Source organism: Hypomesus nipponensis, chromosome 27 (assembly GCF_054491055.1).
Source record: "Hypomesus nipponensis isolate SF chromosome 27, ASM5449105v1, whole genome shotgun sequence".
Taxonomy (NCBI): domain Eukaryota; kingdom Metazoa; phylum Chordata; class Actinopteri; order Osmeriformes; family Osmeridae; genus Hypomesus; species Hypomesus nipponensis.
The window spans coordinates 603,836-616,824 of NC_140387.1; the positions used below are offsets into that span (position 1 = coordinate 603,836).

Below are 12,989 nucleotides of genomic sequence, written 5' to 3' on the forward strand. Positions count from 1 at the left end.
CAACTTCCTGTTTCCCTTGCATAGTGCGTGAGTTACACAGAGGACATACCACCTACAATCCAAACTACTGTTTCATTCTGAGTTCCCAGAGTATCTGAAAACCCTGGCACCACAGTCCAACAAGCCCAGCCCATCCCTCTCTCCTGTGGCCTGGCTAGGATGTTGCTCTCCTGCTGGGATGTTGCTCTCCTGCTGGGATGTTGCTCATGTCCAGCTCCTGTGCTCCTGTGTTTCCGTGCTCACACACAGCTCTGCGTGGAAGATCTGTGTGTTTCTGCTACAGCAGCATGGATGGGATAGATCTATGTACAGCATGGCTTTTAGAGTTAATCTCTGTCCCTCGACACCAACAACCTTCGACAGGCAAACATGTATTCCTACAGAAGGACAAATTAACAACCTGGGGGGCAGAGGGCCTGGGAGCTGGGGGTAAGAGGGGCTGTGGGTAAGAGGGGCTGGGGGGGAAGAGGGGCTGGGGGGAAGAGGGGCTGGGGGGAAAGAGGGGCTGGGGGTAAGAGGGGCTGGGGGGGAAGAGGGGCAGGGGGGCTGGGGGGTAGGGGCGCTGGGATCTAGGACACGAGCTGAAGAAGGAAACAGGTGGATGAATGGAGGGTAAACTATAGGTGAATAAGACAGGATGACGGACTGAGGGAGGGGAGGGCAGGGGGGAGAGAGAGATTGAGGGAGGGAGTCCCCCTCCTAAACTGCCCTGGGAGGGGCACTAGGACCAGGGACACGAGCTGACAAAATTCTCCCTCCTCAGTCGTGCTTCTCTCCGTGTCCATACACCTTCCTGAGGCTGGAGTCTAGCACATAGTCCACACCCCTGGAGAGAGAGAGAGACATGGAGAGAGGGAGAGAGAGAGACAGAGAGAGACAGAGAGAGACAGAGAGAGACAGAGAGAGACAGAGAGAGACAGAGAGAGAGAGAGAGAGAGAGGCTCAGTCTGGAGTCACACCTGTACCAGTACATCTTAACCACACTGTACCTCAAACACACCTGTACCACACCTCAACCACAACCATACTAGGACCCTCAACTGGTGCCTTGCAACACTTAGAGACATGAATCGAATAACCCTAAACATCCACCCCACCACACACACACACACAGACAAACATCTAGCCAGACCTGTCTATGGGTGTGATGATGAATGGGATGGTGGACAGGCCGATGGCCGTGGTGGTCCACTTGCGTACGGGGAGGGGCCAGCGGGTGGCGCGGCCCAGCAGGAAGTGGGAGGCGGCACACACGCGGTTGATGGTGAACCCTGGCACTGCCACAGACGCTAGGGCCTGCCAGACAAACGTGTCCACCACTGCCACCGCCACCCGCGTCGTGCGGCCTGGGGCCTCACCATGAGCCTGGGGGGGTCAGAGGTCAGGGAATCGACAGACTGGAAGGAGCATGAAGGAGCTCCTATATGTGTGTGTGTGAGTGTACGTTTATACAATATAGTTGTTCATGTGTGCATGTATGTGCATCTCCTCACCTCAGCAGCCCTCCTGCCCTTGTCGACGGCGTCCGCGGTAACGTAGGCCGTTGCCACGGCGTAGCTCGCCCACACCGCGCTGATGGGCACCAGCGCACGGAACGCCTCACCCACCTCGTTAGCGTAGCCTGGGATACACACACACCAGGGTGAGCTCTGGCTAGCTTGTTCTGGTCTAGGGGCCTAGTTTGGACTGGTCTGGTCTAGGACCTAGCTTGTTAGGACTGCAGTAGGGAGAAATGCGACTGTTTCATGTGACAATGAGGGATACAGTTTCAGATTTCCTCCTGTCATTCAAATCCTCAACTCAGCAATGTGTCAAGGTGAGTGTGTGTGTTTGTTTGTGTGGGGGACGGTGAGAGAGCGAATGAAGGGCAGAGGGAGGAGAGAGAGAGGGGGTTAGAGAGAGAGAGAGAGAGAGAGAGAGAGAGAGACAGCTGTGAGGGGGATGTCAGCCTAGATCTACAGCTGGCCCTGGTCTGCATGGTTTAATATAGTAACAGCAGGTCTGAAAGTGACCCTGGCCCAGACCACTTTACTCTCCCGACAGAAATGTCAATATGTTCTATAACTGGCAGTGGTTTTTCCCCATGCCAGTATAACTAGGGGGCTGAAATCAATGCTATAAAATAACCAATAATATACTATCATGTTATATCAATATACTTTTGACCAGGCTGAGAAACTATAGGCTAAAGATCTCCTGGCGAACTGATTAAATCTGCTTGGCGTGGCTGGTTGTGACAGGCCAGGGTACTTCCTGGTTAGCCTCATTAACTCCACTGTCAACACTTCACCTTACTGAGTTGTATTCGCGTAAAAACATCAACAAAGTAAACATAGCATATATACGTAGCCAACATAAAACTAGTCTGGCTATACGCATTAACCAAAGTTACGGGTGCTGCACTACATGCATCAGACAGCAATCTAGGATATCGGAGATCGTGCCTCTGCAGTACAGGATTATTCCCTGCTTGGTGTTCGCTTCCCGGGTGGCAACCCAGCTCAGGTGTTTACTTAGCTAGCTAGTTTTGACAGAGTCGATAGTGGGGCAGCATATAGACGTTTGGTCTCCTAGTTCCTACAGTTAGTGCCAGTGGCAACTGGGAACATTAAGATTTACAAGCACTAATACTAATGTTGCTATCCCATTTCGATCCTTTTACCCTGGATTTTTAAATGCTATAATTAGATATTTTACAACCAAGTCAAACTGGCTTTCCAGCTGGCTTCCTCTCTTCGCTGGCACAGCTCAGCTCTGTCCTTCGAGTTCCGCTCAGCAAACCAAGGACAACATCTCGATTCCGACAAACGAAAACAGACTACAGCATACATCAACATACCTAGGAAGCGGACCCATGTGTCACGATAAATATCCACCTCCTTGCTGGTTTTTGTTTCAACTGACTCCATGCTTTCTCTTTACTCCATCACCGTATACAGACTAGATCAATTCCAGTGCGTTGACTGATCGTCCCACAACTATAGCTTGTGGGAGCGTCTGCAAGTTGTGTAACTGTTTCACAGAGAGATCTTCAAAATTAGCCAGGAGAACCCAACTTTTTCTTGAATTATGAAAATAAATCTTCACTACGATAGGTTCTAAAATATTACTAGTAATGTTGCTGTAATTTTCGTTGTAAGAAGGCACGAGGTTGAAACTTAACGTCCCAAGAACGTAATTGTGAGATAGTCTCTAATAATTTGACGAATCCATAGTCTAAGCACCCGGAAGTTTGCGGATACAAAAATGTGATTTAGCGGTCATTCTGCTTTGATTAGATTATGATGTGGTTAATAACGCTATCCAGTGCAAATTAAACATGGAGATTTATGTAAATATCATTGCCCATGTTTTTATGAATGACATGTTAACTGTTATATCAGCTTGATTACGAGGACATTTAGTATAATATTTATGCGATTCAAAACTGGTTTATCTGGAATTGTTCTGCTTGCTAGAAAATATTGGGCTAGGCAGTTGTCCTTGAATAGCCTATCACGTCCAAAAAGAAGAAGAAAAAATATTTTATAAATAACTACACAAATGGCCATACATTGCCTGCTTATGCACAACAGCATATTTGTCTAGAAAGATTTCATAAAGATAAATGTGTCTCTCATCATCTGCTGGAATAAATAAAAATGCGGACAAGCGTGTGAATTTGATTGGCAGTCGAATAAGCAAACGATAGGACGCCATGCAAACCGATAAACCAATGGCAAGGATGCAAACATTTTATGGGTGGGATTATAGATAACGATGGCCGCCGCCACAAGCAAATTTTGCAGAGAAATCACTGTACTACCTATGATCTGTATTCATCAAACCATGGTTTCAAAAATACTTTGGATGCTTGTTTTGTTTTCTCTTGCTTTAGGTCAGTGTTTTGCCGACGACGGTCATCATGAAATGGAGGAGTTTCTTAAAAGGGAACACTCGCTGTCGAAGCCCTACCAAGGTATGTAGTTATCTGGATCGTCCAACTGAATGAGAATGTTCTAGAGTGGTTCAATGCATTCCCGTTAGTGTTTCCTGAAAACTATATTCCCTCCCATGTTAAAGATTGCAGTCTGACTTTTGTGTTGCGTAGGCCTATACACCTCATTGACGAAATTAAAATGAGTGTTTCCAAGTCAATTTATAGTTGTGTTGAAGACTGCTGTCAATGTCAGCTTACAACGGTCCCGAGAGAACAGTTACACACTTCGGACTCCTCCACCTTTAGCTTACCTCGTCCGTTATAAGAGCAATTTATGGCTTTGAGTTTCACGTCAGTTTTACTTCTTGAAGAATGTCCTTGTTGACAACTGTCAATGTGATGATTTGTTTGTTAAGGTGTGGGGTCGTTCGGCTCTTCCCACTGGGAGTTGATGGGCGATGCCATGGTTACCACGGATCAGGTGCGGTTAACACCTGATCGCCAGAGCCGACAGGGGGCGGTGTGGAGCCGCATTGTGAGTACATAACCACACTCAATCTGTCGAGAAACGGTATAGCCAGGCAAAAACAATAATAAAAGTAATCCGTAAAACGGTTAAATTACAGATAAGATATCGAACATATGAAATATGATGATATTGTTTGCCTGATGAAATAGAAACCTCCCTCCTTTGTCTCTCTCTGCGCGTGTCGCGTGTGTCTCCAGCCCTGTCATCTCAGAGACTGGGAGCTACAGGTGCATTTCAAGATTCACGGCCAAGGAAAGAAGAATCTGAACGGGGATGGCCTGGCTATTTGGTACAACAAGGAGCGCATGCAGAACGGTAGAGCCATTTCGACTTCTGACTGAAACACAGTCCTTTACCCAGGACACATGTTCCGTAATGGCCATCACCACGTCACTTGACCCTACAAGGTGAAAGACAGGTCTGTGTGTTCTTCACAGGTCCTGTGTTTGGGAACAAAGATAACTTCACGGGTCTGGGTGTGTTTGTGGATACGTACCCCAACGAGGAGAAACACCTGGAGGTAGGAGATACCAGCACACTCATAACACTGATATATTATATTATAAAATCATATATTTACACACCTTCATCCAAAGATGGTGCATGTGGGGAGTGCAGCTGATAATCAAGGATCTCAAAGGGCTTTTGGGAATCAAGGAAGAGTTTTGTGTTTACCAGACACCGTGTAATGTACCTCTACAGAGAGATAACACATAACTCTCCCTAGCATGTCTTTATTCCTGCCTGTGATATTTATGATATTCTAGATGTTCAGGACTCTTGCATAAAGTGCTGAGGTGTTGCATGTGTCACTTCCTGTCTAATCTAGGTCAACATGTCCTGTGGTGAACAGAGCAGGGTCTTGAGTTCAGTAAAACCACATCCCCCACCCCTCAGACACACACACACACAAGCACACACACACACACACACAGTCACACAGACACACACTGCAGCCGGAGAGGTAGAACATGGATTTCATCAGTCCACCAGTTAGCCTGCCCCAGACCAGGTTAGCTTCCCAGCTGAAGTTGCCATAGTAACTGAGCTTCAGCCATGTTGAAATTGCTTTGTGGAGCCGAATCATGACACATGTAAATGAGACCAACCGACACAATCCTAGCTTGTTTGGTAAGCCAGCTTCATGGAACAACCAGACTAGACTTGTGTAAACATGTTTTGAGTTGTGCTCCCTGTCTTTCTTACGCAACCTTGTGGAAATAACCTTGTGGAAACAACCTCCTGGAAACAACCTTGTGGAAACAACCTCCTGGAAACAACAGGCGCAGAAGAAGAGATACACCCCCCGCACACAGGTACCACTCCCCTGTCCCCTAGACCTTACCCCCTGTCCCCTAGACCTTACCCCCTGTCCCCTAGACCTTACCCCCTGTCCTCTAGACCTTACCCCCTGTCCCCTAGACCTTACCCCCTGTCCTCTAGACCTTACCCCCTGTCCCCTAGACCTTACCCCCTGTCCCCTAGACCTTACCCCCTGTCCCCTAGACCTTACCCCCTGTCCTCTAGACCTTACCCCCTGTCCCCTAGACCTTACCCCCTGTCCCCTAGACCCTACCCCCCTGTCCTCTAGACCTTACCCCCTGTCCCCTAGACCTTACCCCCTGTCCCCTAAACCTTACCCCCTGTCCCCTAGACCTTACCCCCTGTCCCCTAGACCTTACCCCCTGTCCTCTAGACCTTACCCCCTGTCCCCTAGACCTTACCCCCTGTCCCCAAGACCTTACCCCCTGTCCTTTAGACCTTACCCCCTGTCCCCTAGACCTTCCCCCCTGTCCCCTAGACCTTACCCCCTGTCCCCAAGACCTTACCCCCTGTCCTCTAGACCTTACCCCCTGTCACCTAAACCTTACCCCCTGTCCCCTAAACCTTACCCCCTGTCCTCTAGACCTTACCCCCTGTCCCCTAGACCTTACCCCCTGTCCCCTAGACCTTACCCCCTGTCCCCAAGACCTTACCCCCTGTCCCCTAAACCTTACCCCCTGTCCCCTAAACCTTACCCCCTGTCCTCTAGACCTTACCCCCTGTCCCCTAGACCTTACCCCCTGTCCCCTAAACCTTACCCCCTGTCCCCTAGACCTACCCCCTGTCCCCTAGACCTACCCCCTGTCCCCTAGACCTTACCCCCTGTCCCCTAGACCTTACCCCCTGTCCCCTAGACCTTACCCCCTGTCCCCTAGACCTACCCCCTGTCCTCACGGGCCCTACCCTTTGAGGCCCTCCACTCAGCATGCCGCCTCTTCCCTCCCAGTCTAGTGGACTCATGTTGTGGTTGCTGTTACCCCCCCCCCTCCAGAGGATCTTCCCCTTCGTGCTGGCCATGATCGGGAACGGCAGTGTGAGTTATGACCACGAGCATGATGGTCGTCCCACAGAGCTGGGTGGCTGTAACGCCATGGTGCGCAACCTCAACCACGACACCTTCCTCTTCATCAGATATGTACGCAGGAGGCTCACGGTGAGATTTCACACACACACACGCTCTCTCTCTCTCACACACACACACGCTCTCTCACACACACACACGCTCTCTCACACACACACACGCTCACACACACACACACGCTCTCTCACACACACACGTTGTCTCACACGCGTTACAATCACATACTGTGACACACATATACATACTAAGATACTCTGATTTTTACTCTTCATTTATTCTATAACTAAAATAACCCAACTGTCATGTGGTGTTTATCCTGGTGAGCAGTCCAGAAATAGATGCTTCTTCACACACACACACACACACACACACACTCTCTCTCACACACACACACACACGCTCTCTCTCTCTCACACACACGCTTCTTCACACACACACACGACATGCAGCAAACAGGCCAGAACTGTCACAGTCGTGTCAGCTGTATAGTGAACCAGACATGGCAACTAGTCAACAAGTACTGGACACGCGCTGCACTGAGATGTTCCTATGTACTGTACTCCAACTCCCTTTGTGTCCCTCTCTTTCTCTCCCTTCACTCCTTTTCTCTTCCTCGCTCCCTCTCTCTTCCTTTATTTATACACCCCCCTCTCCCTCCTCCCTCTCTCTTCCTTTACCTTTACACCCCAACTCCTCGCTCCCTGTCTTCCTTTATCTCTACACCTCTCTCTCCTTCCTCCTTCTGTGTCTTCTGTCTTTCTCCTCCTCCTCTCTCTCTCTCTCTCTCTCTCTCTCTCTCTCTCTCTCTCCATCCCCCCTCCCGTAGATCATGATAGACATTGAGGGCCAGCATGACTGGAGAGACTGTCTGGATGTGCCGGGGGTCAACCTGCCTCAGGGTTACTACTTCGGAGCGTCCGCCATGACAGGAGACCTGTCAGGTGATGATCACCCTCCTCCCTCATGATCTCATCATCATGATGTCACTTCCTTTACAGACAATCAGGTTGTCATTTCCGTTACAGACAATCACAATGTCACTTCCTTTACAGACAATCATGATATCATTTCCTTGAAGTTGTACCAGCTGACTGTGGTTCGCAGCCTGAAGGAGGAAGAGGAGGAGGAAGTGGAGATCACCATACCCAGTGTAGACAACATGAATCTGATACGATGTACGACTCACTTAGGCCCACTCCTGGGAGGAACGGCTTGAAGATCTCACATGAGTCTCTGTGACTTCATTTATATTTGTATTTCTCTCCATATTTTATCTTTCTATGTCTGTATGCCCCTCTCTCTCTGTCTCTGTTTCCCTCTCTCTCTCTGTCTCTGTCTCTGTCTCTGTCTCTCTCTCTCTCTGTATTCCCCTCTCTCTCTGTCTCTGTTTCCCTCTCTCTCTCTGTCTCTCTCTCTGTCTCTCTCTCCCTGCTCCAGTGGGGCAGGAAGAAGAAGGGATGAGCAGTGTGGCCATGTTCTTCATGATCCTGTTCTCCCTGCTGGGGGTGTTCCTGCTCGTGGTCGTGAGCCTGGTGGTGTACAGCCACTGGAGCGAGAGCCGACGCAAGCGCTTCTACTGAGGAGGGAGAGAGAGATGGAGGACGAGAGAGATGGAGGAAGAGAGGGGTGACCTTCCTCTACCACTACAGCTGGGTCAGATCTGGACGGAGATGTTGGATGAGTCTGCAGAGTCCTCCTCCAGACAGCCTCCCCCCTGACAGACCTGCTCCCCCACAGCCTGCGCTCTCTCCAGCCCACAGAACAGCCACGGTATGTGGTCTCTAACGATTCCTGTTCCCACCCTCCACCAACCAGGCCTTAAACTCCACACCAGCGTTGACAGCTGGTTGATGATGCTGGACCTTAGGGGTCTGGACAAAGACCTTTCTTCTGAAGATCAGGCTGTTTAATTTGGACAGTCCAGGCAGCAACTGAGTATGGTTCTTTAAACGTTTGACTGTCACAAGGTGTTTTCTGCAGCTGGACACAGAAGCAGTTTGTGTTCAGGAGTCTCCAGGGCGCTAGGGCCCCAGGGCTGGCTGGATACCGTCCCTCTTGGACAAATCTCTCCTCTGCCTTCATTTGTAAAGCTGACTGGACGTGTCCCACTGGTCTGGAGGGATCTGTGTGCGTCATGCATACATGCTCTCCACAAAGCTGTCAGGTGTTTTTGTAATATATTTATTCAGAAGATGCTTTCATCCAAAGTGACTTGGGGGTGGGGGGGGGGATCTGTAAATGTTCTACCACTGGGTTACACCCTCCATAACCTCAATGATCCTATAGTGCTACGGTCTGAATGTACATTGTTAGTGTAGTGTGCATGAAGGTCATCTTTTGGCATCCTGTGTTCCGGTGAGACTTTGAATAATTGATTCAATTTTAAATTTATTTGACGTTGCCTGGGTGATGTTATTGCTTTAGCCACAACTTGTCTGACTCCTTTTATACTTCTTTTCCAATAAGCAGTTAATGACCCACATCCTTGCACACACTCCTTAGATTAATATAGTATGAGTTTGTACTGATAAGTGAGGTCCCTGGTAGAACTGATATCATGTTCTCTGGGTTCCTGGCGTTAGGAAACTTCTGTTTTATTAACTATTTATCTACAGTTACAAGCAAATACGAAAGCATTTTTTTTAGCAGCCTTTTTATCAAGTTCACGTGTATTACCTGTATGTCCTTATATTATCACTGTTTTTATCTGAGTCATATTTCCACAGAAGCCTGGGTATTTAAACACTTAGCACACACACTGGAGACTAACCTGGTCATCTGTACCTGCATTAGGCATGCTATCAAACAGATATAACATGATCTTTCATTTATGCGAATGGGGATATTTATGTTGATATGTACACTTTGCCTTGCCTTTTCTCTCTCCATATTGTACGACTTGCATGTCTGTCCCTGCTGTTGTAAAACCACTGTGTGTATGTATGTATGTGTGTGTGTATCTAAACCCAGAAGTATCTTGTTTACCTTCCTGATGTTCCGCTAAACAAACATCTGCCAATAAAGACCAACAACCTGCACGGTGAGAGCCCAGCTTCCCCTGCTCCTCATACTGACCCCCTGCTCCTCATACTGACCCCCTGCTCCTCATACTGACCTCCTGCTCCTCATACTGACCCCCTGCTCCTCATACTGACCTCCTGCTCCTCATACTGACCCCCTGCTCCTCATACTGACCCCCTGCTCCTCATACTGACCTCCTGCTCCTCATACTGACCCCCTGCTCCTGGGCCAGGAGGAGAATCAAATCAACTGTATTTGTATAGCCCTTTTTACACGCAAGCATGTCACAGAGGGCTTCACATACGCCCATAGAACTGCCCCTCAACCAACCTAAACCCTCAAGGAAGACAAGGAAAAACTCCCAGAAAAACTCCCGACAGGAGAAAAAATGGAAGAAACCTTGGCAGGAGCAATTCAGAGAGGGATCCCCTCCTCCAGAGACGGTTGGTAAGAGAGAGGAGCAGAACACAAGCTAAACATAGTCATACAATGTCAATGGGTTTTGAAACACCAAAAATCCATTGTTCGGCTTTATAGACGTTGGATGGGACCTGGAAACTCGCTGTTGGCCGTCATGGAGACTGGTTTCCGGTTGAAGACCTGGTCCAGCGTTGGTAGACCGACGCAGTGAAGTGGTTAAGCACAATGTTCTGACCCCATCTAGGCAGTCTAGTCTACATTATGTTATTTGAACAGTGTGCTGACACAGCGGAGATGTAACTCAACCCAGACGAGCCCTCTGAGCATGTCTACTTCATGGGTTCCCTGTGTTCATGAAGGGTTTTCCAGCAGTTTTGTTGCAGAACTGAGAACTGAAGCTGTACTTTCTAAGACTGTTGTATTTTCTGGTGAGGGAGGGGTGTGAAACAGACTTCATGAACAACATCATGACTGGGTCATTAGGACTTGCATCCCTGAAGGCTTGTTTCAGTCTCAAGGGGAAACAAGGAACCTCAAATAACAGCAAGAGATGAGAAAACACAAACTGAGCCTCGGTTGTGCCGATGTTTATTTTTATTATAAAAATAAAATATAAATGATGAGCCGAGAGCACATCAGATCCTGTGCTAAATCAAAGCATCAAATGTACTTTTATGATTCATTGATGAATCAGAGTGGATATTTATCCTCTCTCGGTTTGGCTTGATCTGAGTGATAGAAAAAAAAACATGAAAGATGGCGCGCTTTTACACGTCCAACTGTTCCTCAAGCATTGGTATTTTTCTTTGTTTTGGCAACAAAACAAAAAAAACGTAGAAAAATGAAATTATAATCTTTCCGCTCACACAAATCAAACACAACATCGACTGGACACTTTCCACCTATGGTTTAAAAGAGAAAAGGCGCGAGAGAAAAAAATGACAACAAATATCTGTTTACAAGTTGAACAGAGCAACCTAGTTTGTAGGATAATAATGTGTGTACATTGTATACATTGTTGTCTTTATCATTAGGCCTTTGTCAAATGCAAGGACAGTGCAGCTATTGTTAGGCTATCAGATAATTCGGGTTTAGCTAGGTTTATTCCGGTTTGGCTAGGCTAACGATCAATTCTGTGCTAAATTCTCCACTCAGCCGATTTCGTTACATGATCCAGATCGCCTATACATTAGGTTAAGTTACACGTTTATTGAGGGTAGAAGGCAACAAAAAATATCAGTCAACGGAAAGTCCTCAGGATGGAAAACGAGGACATCCAAGGTGTTGTTTACAAAGACAACAAGGGCGCCTTGACAAGTCAACCACACAGAAGAGAACTGGGCAGAGACCATGGGGATGAAGACGTGAAAAAAAACATGTAAAAGAGCGATTAAATAGTCGTATATTCAACAAAACCATTGCATTCAACACTCCTTCAGCTTACACAATAAACAACGTTTTATCCCCGTGACAAGCATGAGTATTACTCTTAACATATTAGAATGACAACAGACTGGATTTATATCCAGTATGTCACAATGTACTAACAAGAAACAAAGGATACATTAAAAGTATTTTTTCTTTTTTTACAACCACAGAGCTCCCATCGGGAGGTACACAGCACACAGCATACACGCACCAGTGGTACTGTAGCAACATACAAACATTGTTTTATCTTTTTTGTTTTCTTAAACAAAGACAAACATACCAAACGTGGTACAGTGCGACATTTACCGATATTAATATTGCTTCAACTGGCAACCACAGACAAACAACAGATAAGTATTGCAGCATATGGGTGGGTTTTAGTTTTTTTGCATAGCCTTCTTAGATACAGGACAGAGGCGCAGAACAGGACAAAGAGAAGGGCTGGTTGAGGAAAGAAAAAGGCTTTGGATGGTAAGCTAAACAAACGGCTTGGGGCTTTCCTCAGTGGATTGCGCCACTTGAGCCACATCAGGGACGTGATACACAGTCCACACACACTTAGCTGTACACGTGACCAGACGGCATCAGCACGGTCCTTCGCTGTATCGAGCTGTTCTTTCGAACAGGACCCCCCCAGAGGACGCCGTGCGGTGCGTCTCTGGGGCTGTGCTACGCGGCCGTGTGCTGGAACGTTAGTTCCCGTCTGAGAATAACAAACTACAGTGCTGCGGGGGTTGCTAGCTCCAGTCCCTGTGGCCAGGCGCAGGGCCCGGGGTGTCGGTACACGGTCTACATGGAAGCAACCCAGGCTAGCTAGGGTTACACAGTCTGGAGCTAGCTAGGAACCACACACCTGCTAGCTAGCTCAAGAACCATACTCCTCCTGGGGCGCATCTTCTTGACACAGCAGAGCGGTAGGAGATGGGGGATGACAACAGGGACAAAGGAGAGATTGAGAAAATATAGGAGTATCAAGCACCTCTGTGAACATTAAACAAAACGGAAAAAGGCAAATAAAAGCTGTATTTTGACAACATACAATCATATATAAATTCACTGTCATTCACACGTGCACCAGCACAACAGACACGCTGTTTAAACAATGACACTACGTTCAATTAGCGTCACTACCAGCAGATAATGGATGTTGTTTGTCCATGATTGACTAAATAGCCCTTTATCTAGGTAAACATGAGAAAGCCAGAGACAAATATGTTTGGCAATGATAGTGCATGTTAACAGGTTAAGCACAGAGACTGTAAAAATAC

At 47.6% G+C, this 12,989-nt stretch overlaps 2 protein-coding genes across 2 annotated transcripts; one reads left to right on the forward strand and one right to left on the reverse strand.

Moving 5' to 3' along the window:
- Window positions 1–541: 541 nt before the first annotated feature.
- On the reverse strand, window positions 542–2,999 carry mtfp1 (mitochondrial fission process 1). Its single transcript, XM_084693662.1, has 4 exons — window positions 2,840–2,999; window positions 1,494–1,621; window positions 1,133–1,365; window positions 542–826 (listed from the first exon to the last, which is right to left on the reverse strand). The coding sequence occupies exons 1-4, from the start codon at window positions 2,907–2,909 to the stop codon at window positions 760–762; spliced, it is 498 nt and encodes a 165-aa protein (XP_084549788.1). The 5' UTR covers window positions 2,910–2,999; the 3' UTR covers window positions 542–759.
- A 753-nt stretch (window positions 3,000–3,752) lies between these two features.
- lman2la (lectin, mannose-binding 2-like a) lies at window positions 3,753–9,890 on the forward strand. The gene is made up of 9 exons (XM_084693661.1): window positions 3,753–3,958; window positions 4,336–4,454; window positions 4,646–4,763; window positions 4,886–4,968; window positions 5,732–5,764; window positions 6,763–6,924; window positions 7,679–7,793; window positions 7,905–8,027; window positions 8,290–9,890. The coding sequence occupies exons 1-9, from the start codon at window positions 3,760–3,762 to the stop codon at window positions 8,430–8,432; spliced, it is 1,095 nt and encodes a 364-aa protein (XP_084549787.1). The 5' UTR covers window positions 3,753–3,759; the 3' UTR covers window positions 8,433–9,890.
- The last annotated feature ends 3,099 nt before the right edge of the window (window positions 9,891–12,989 follow it).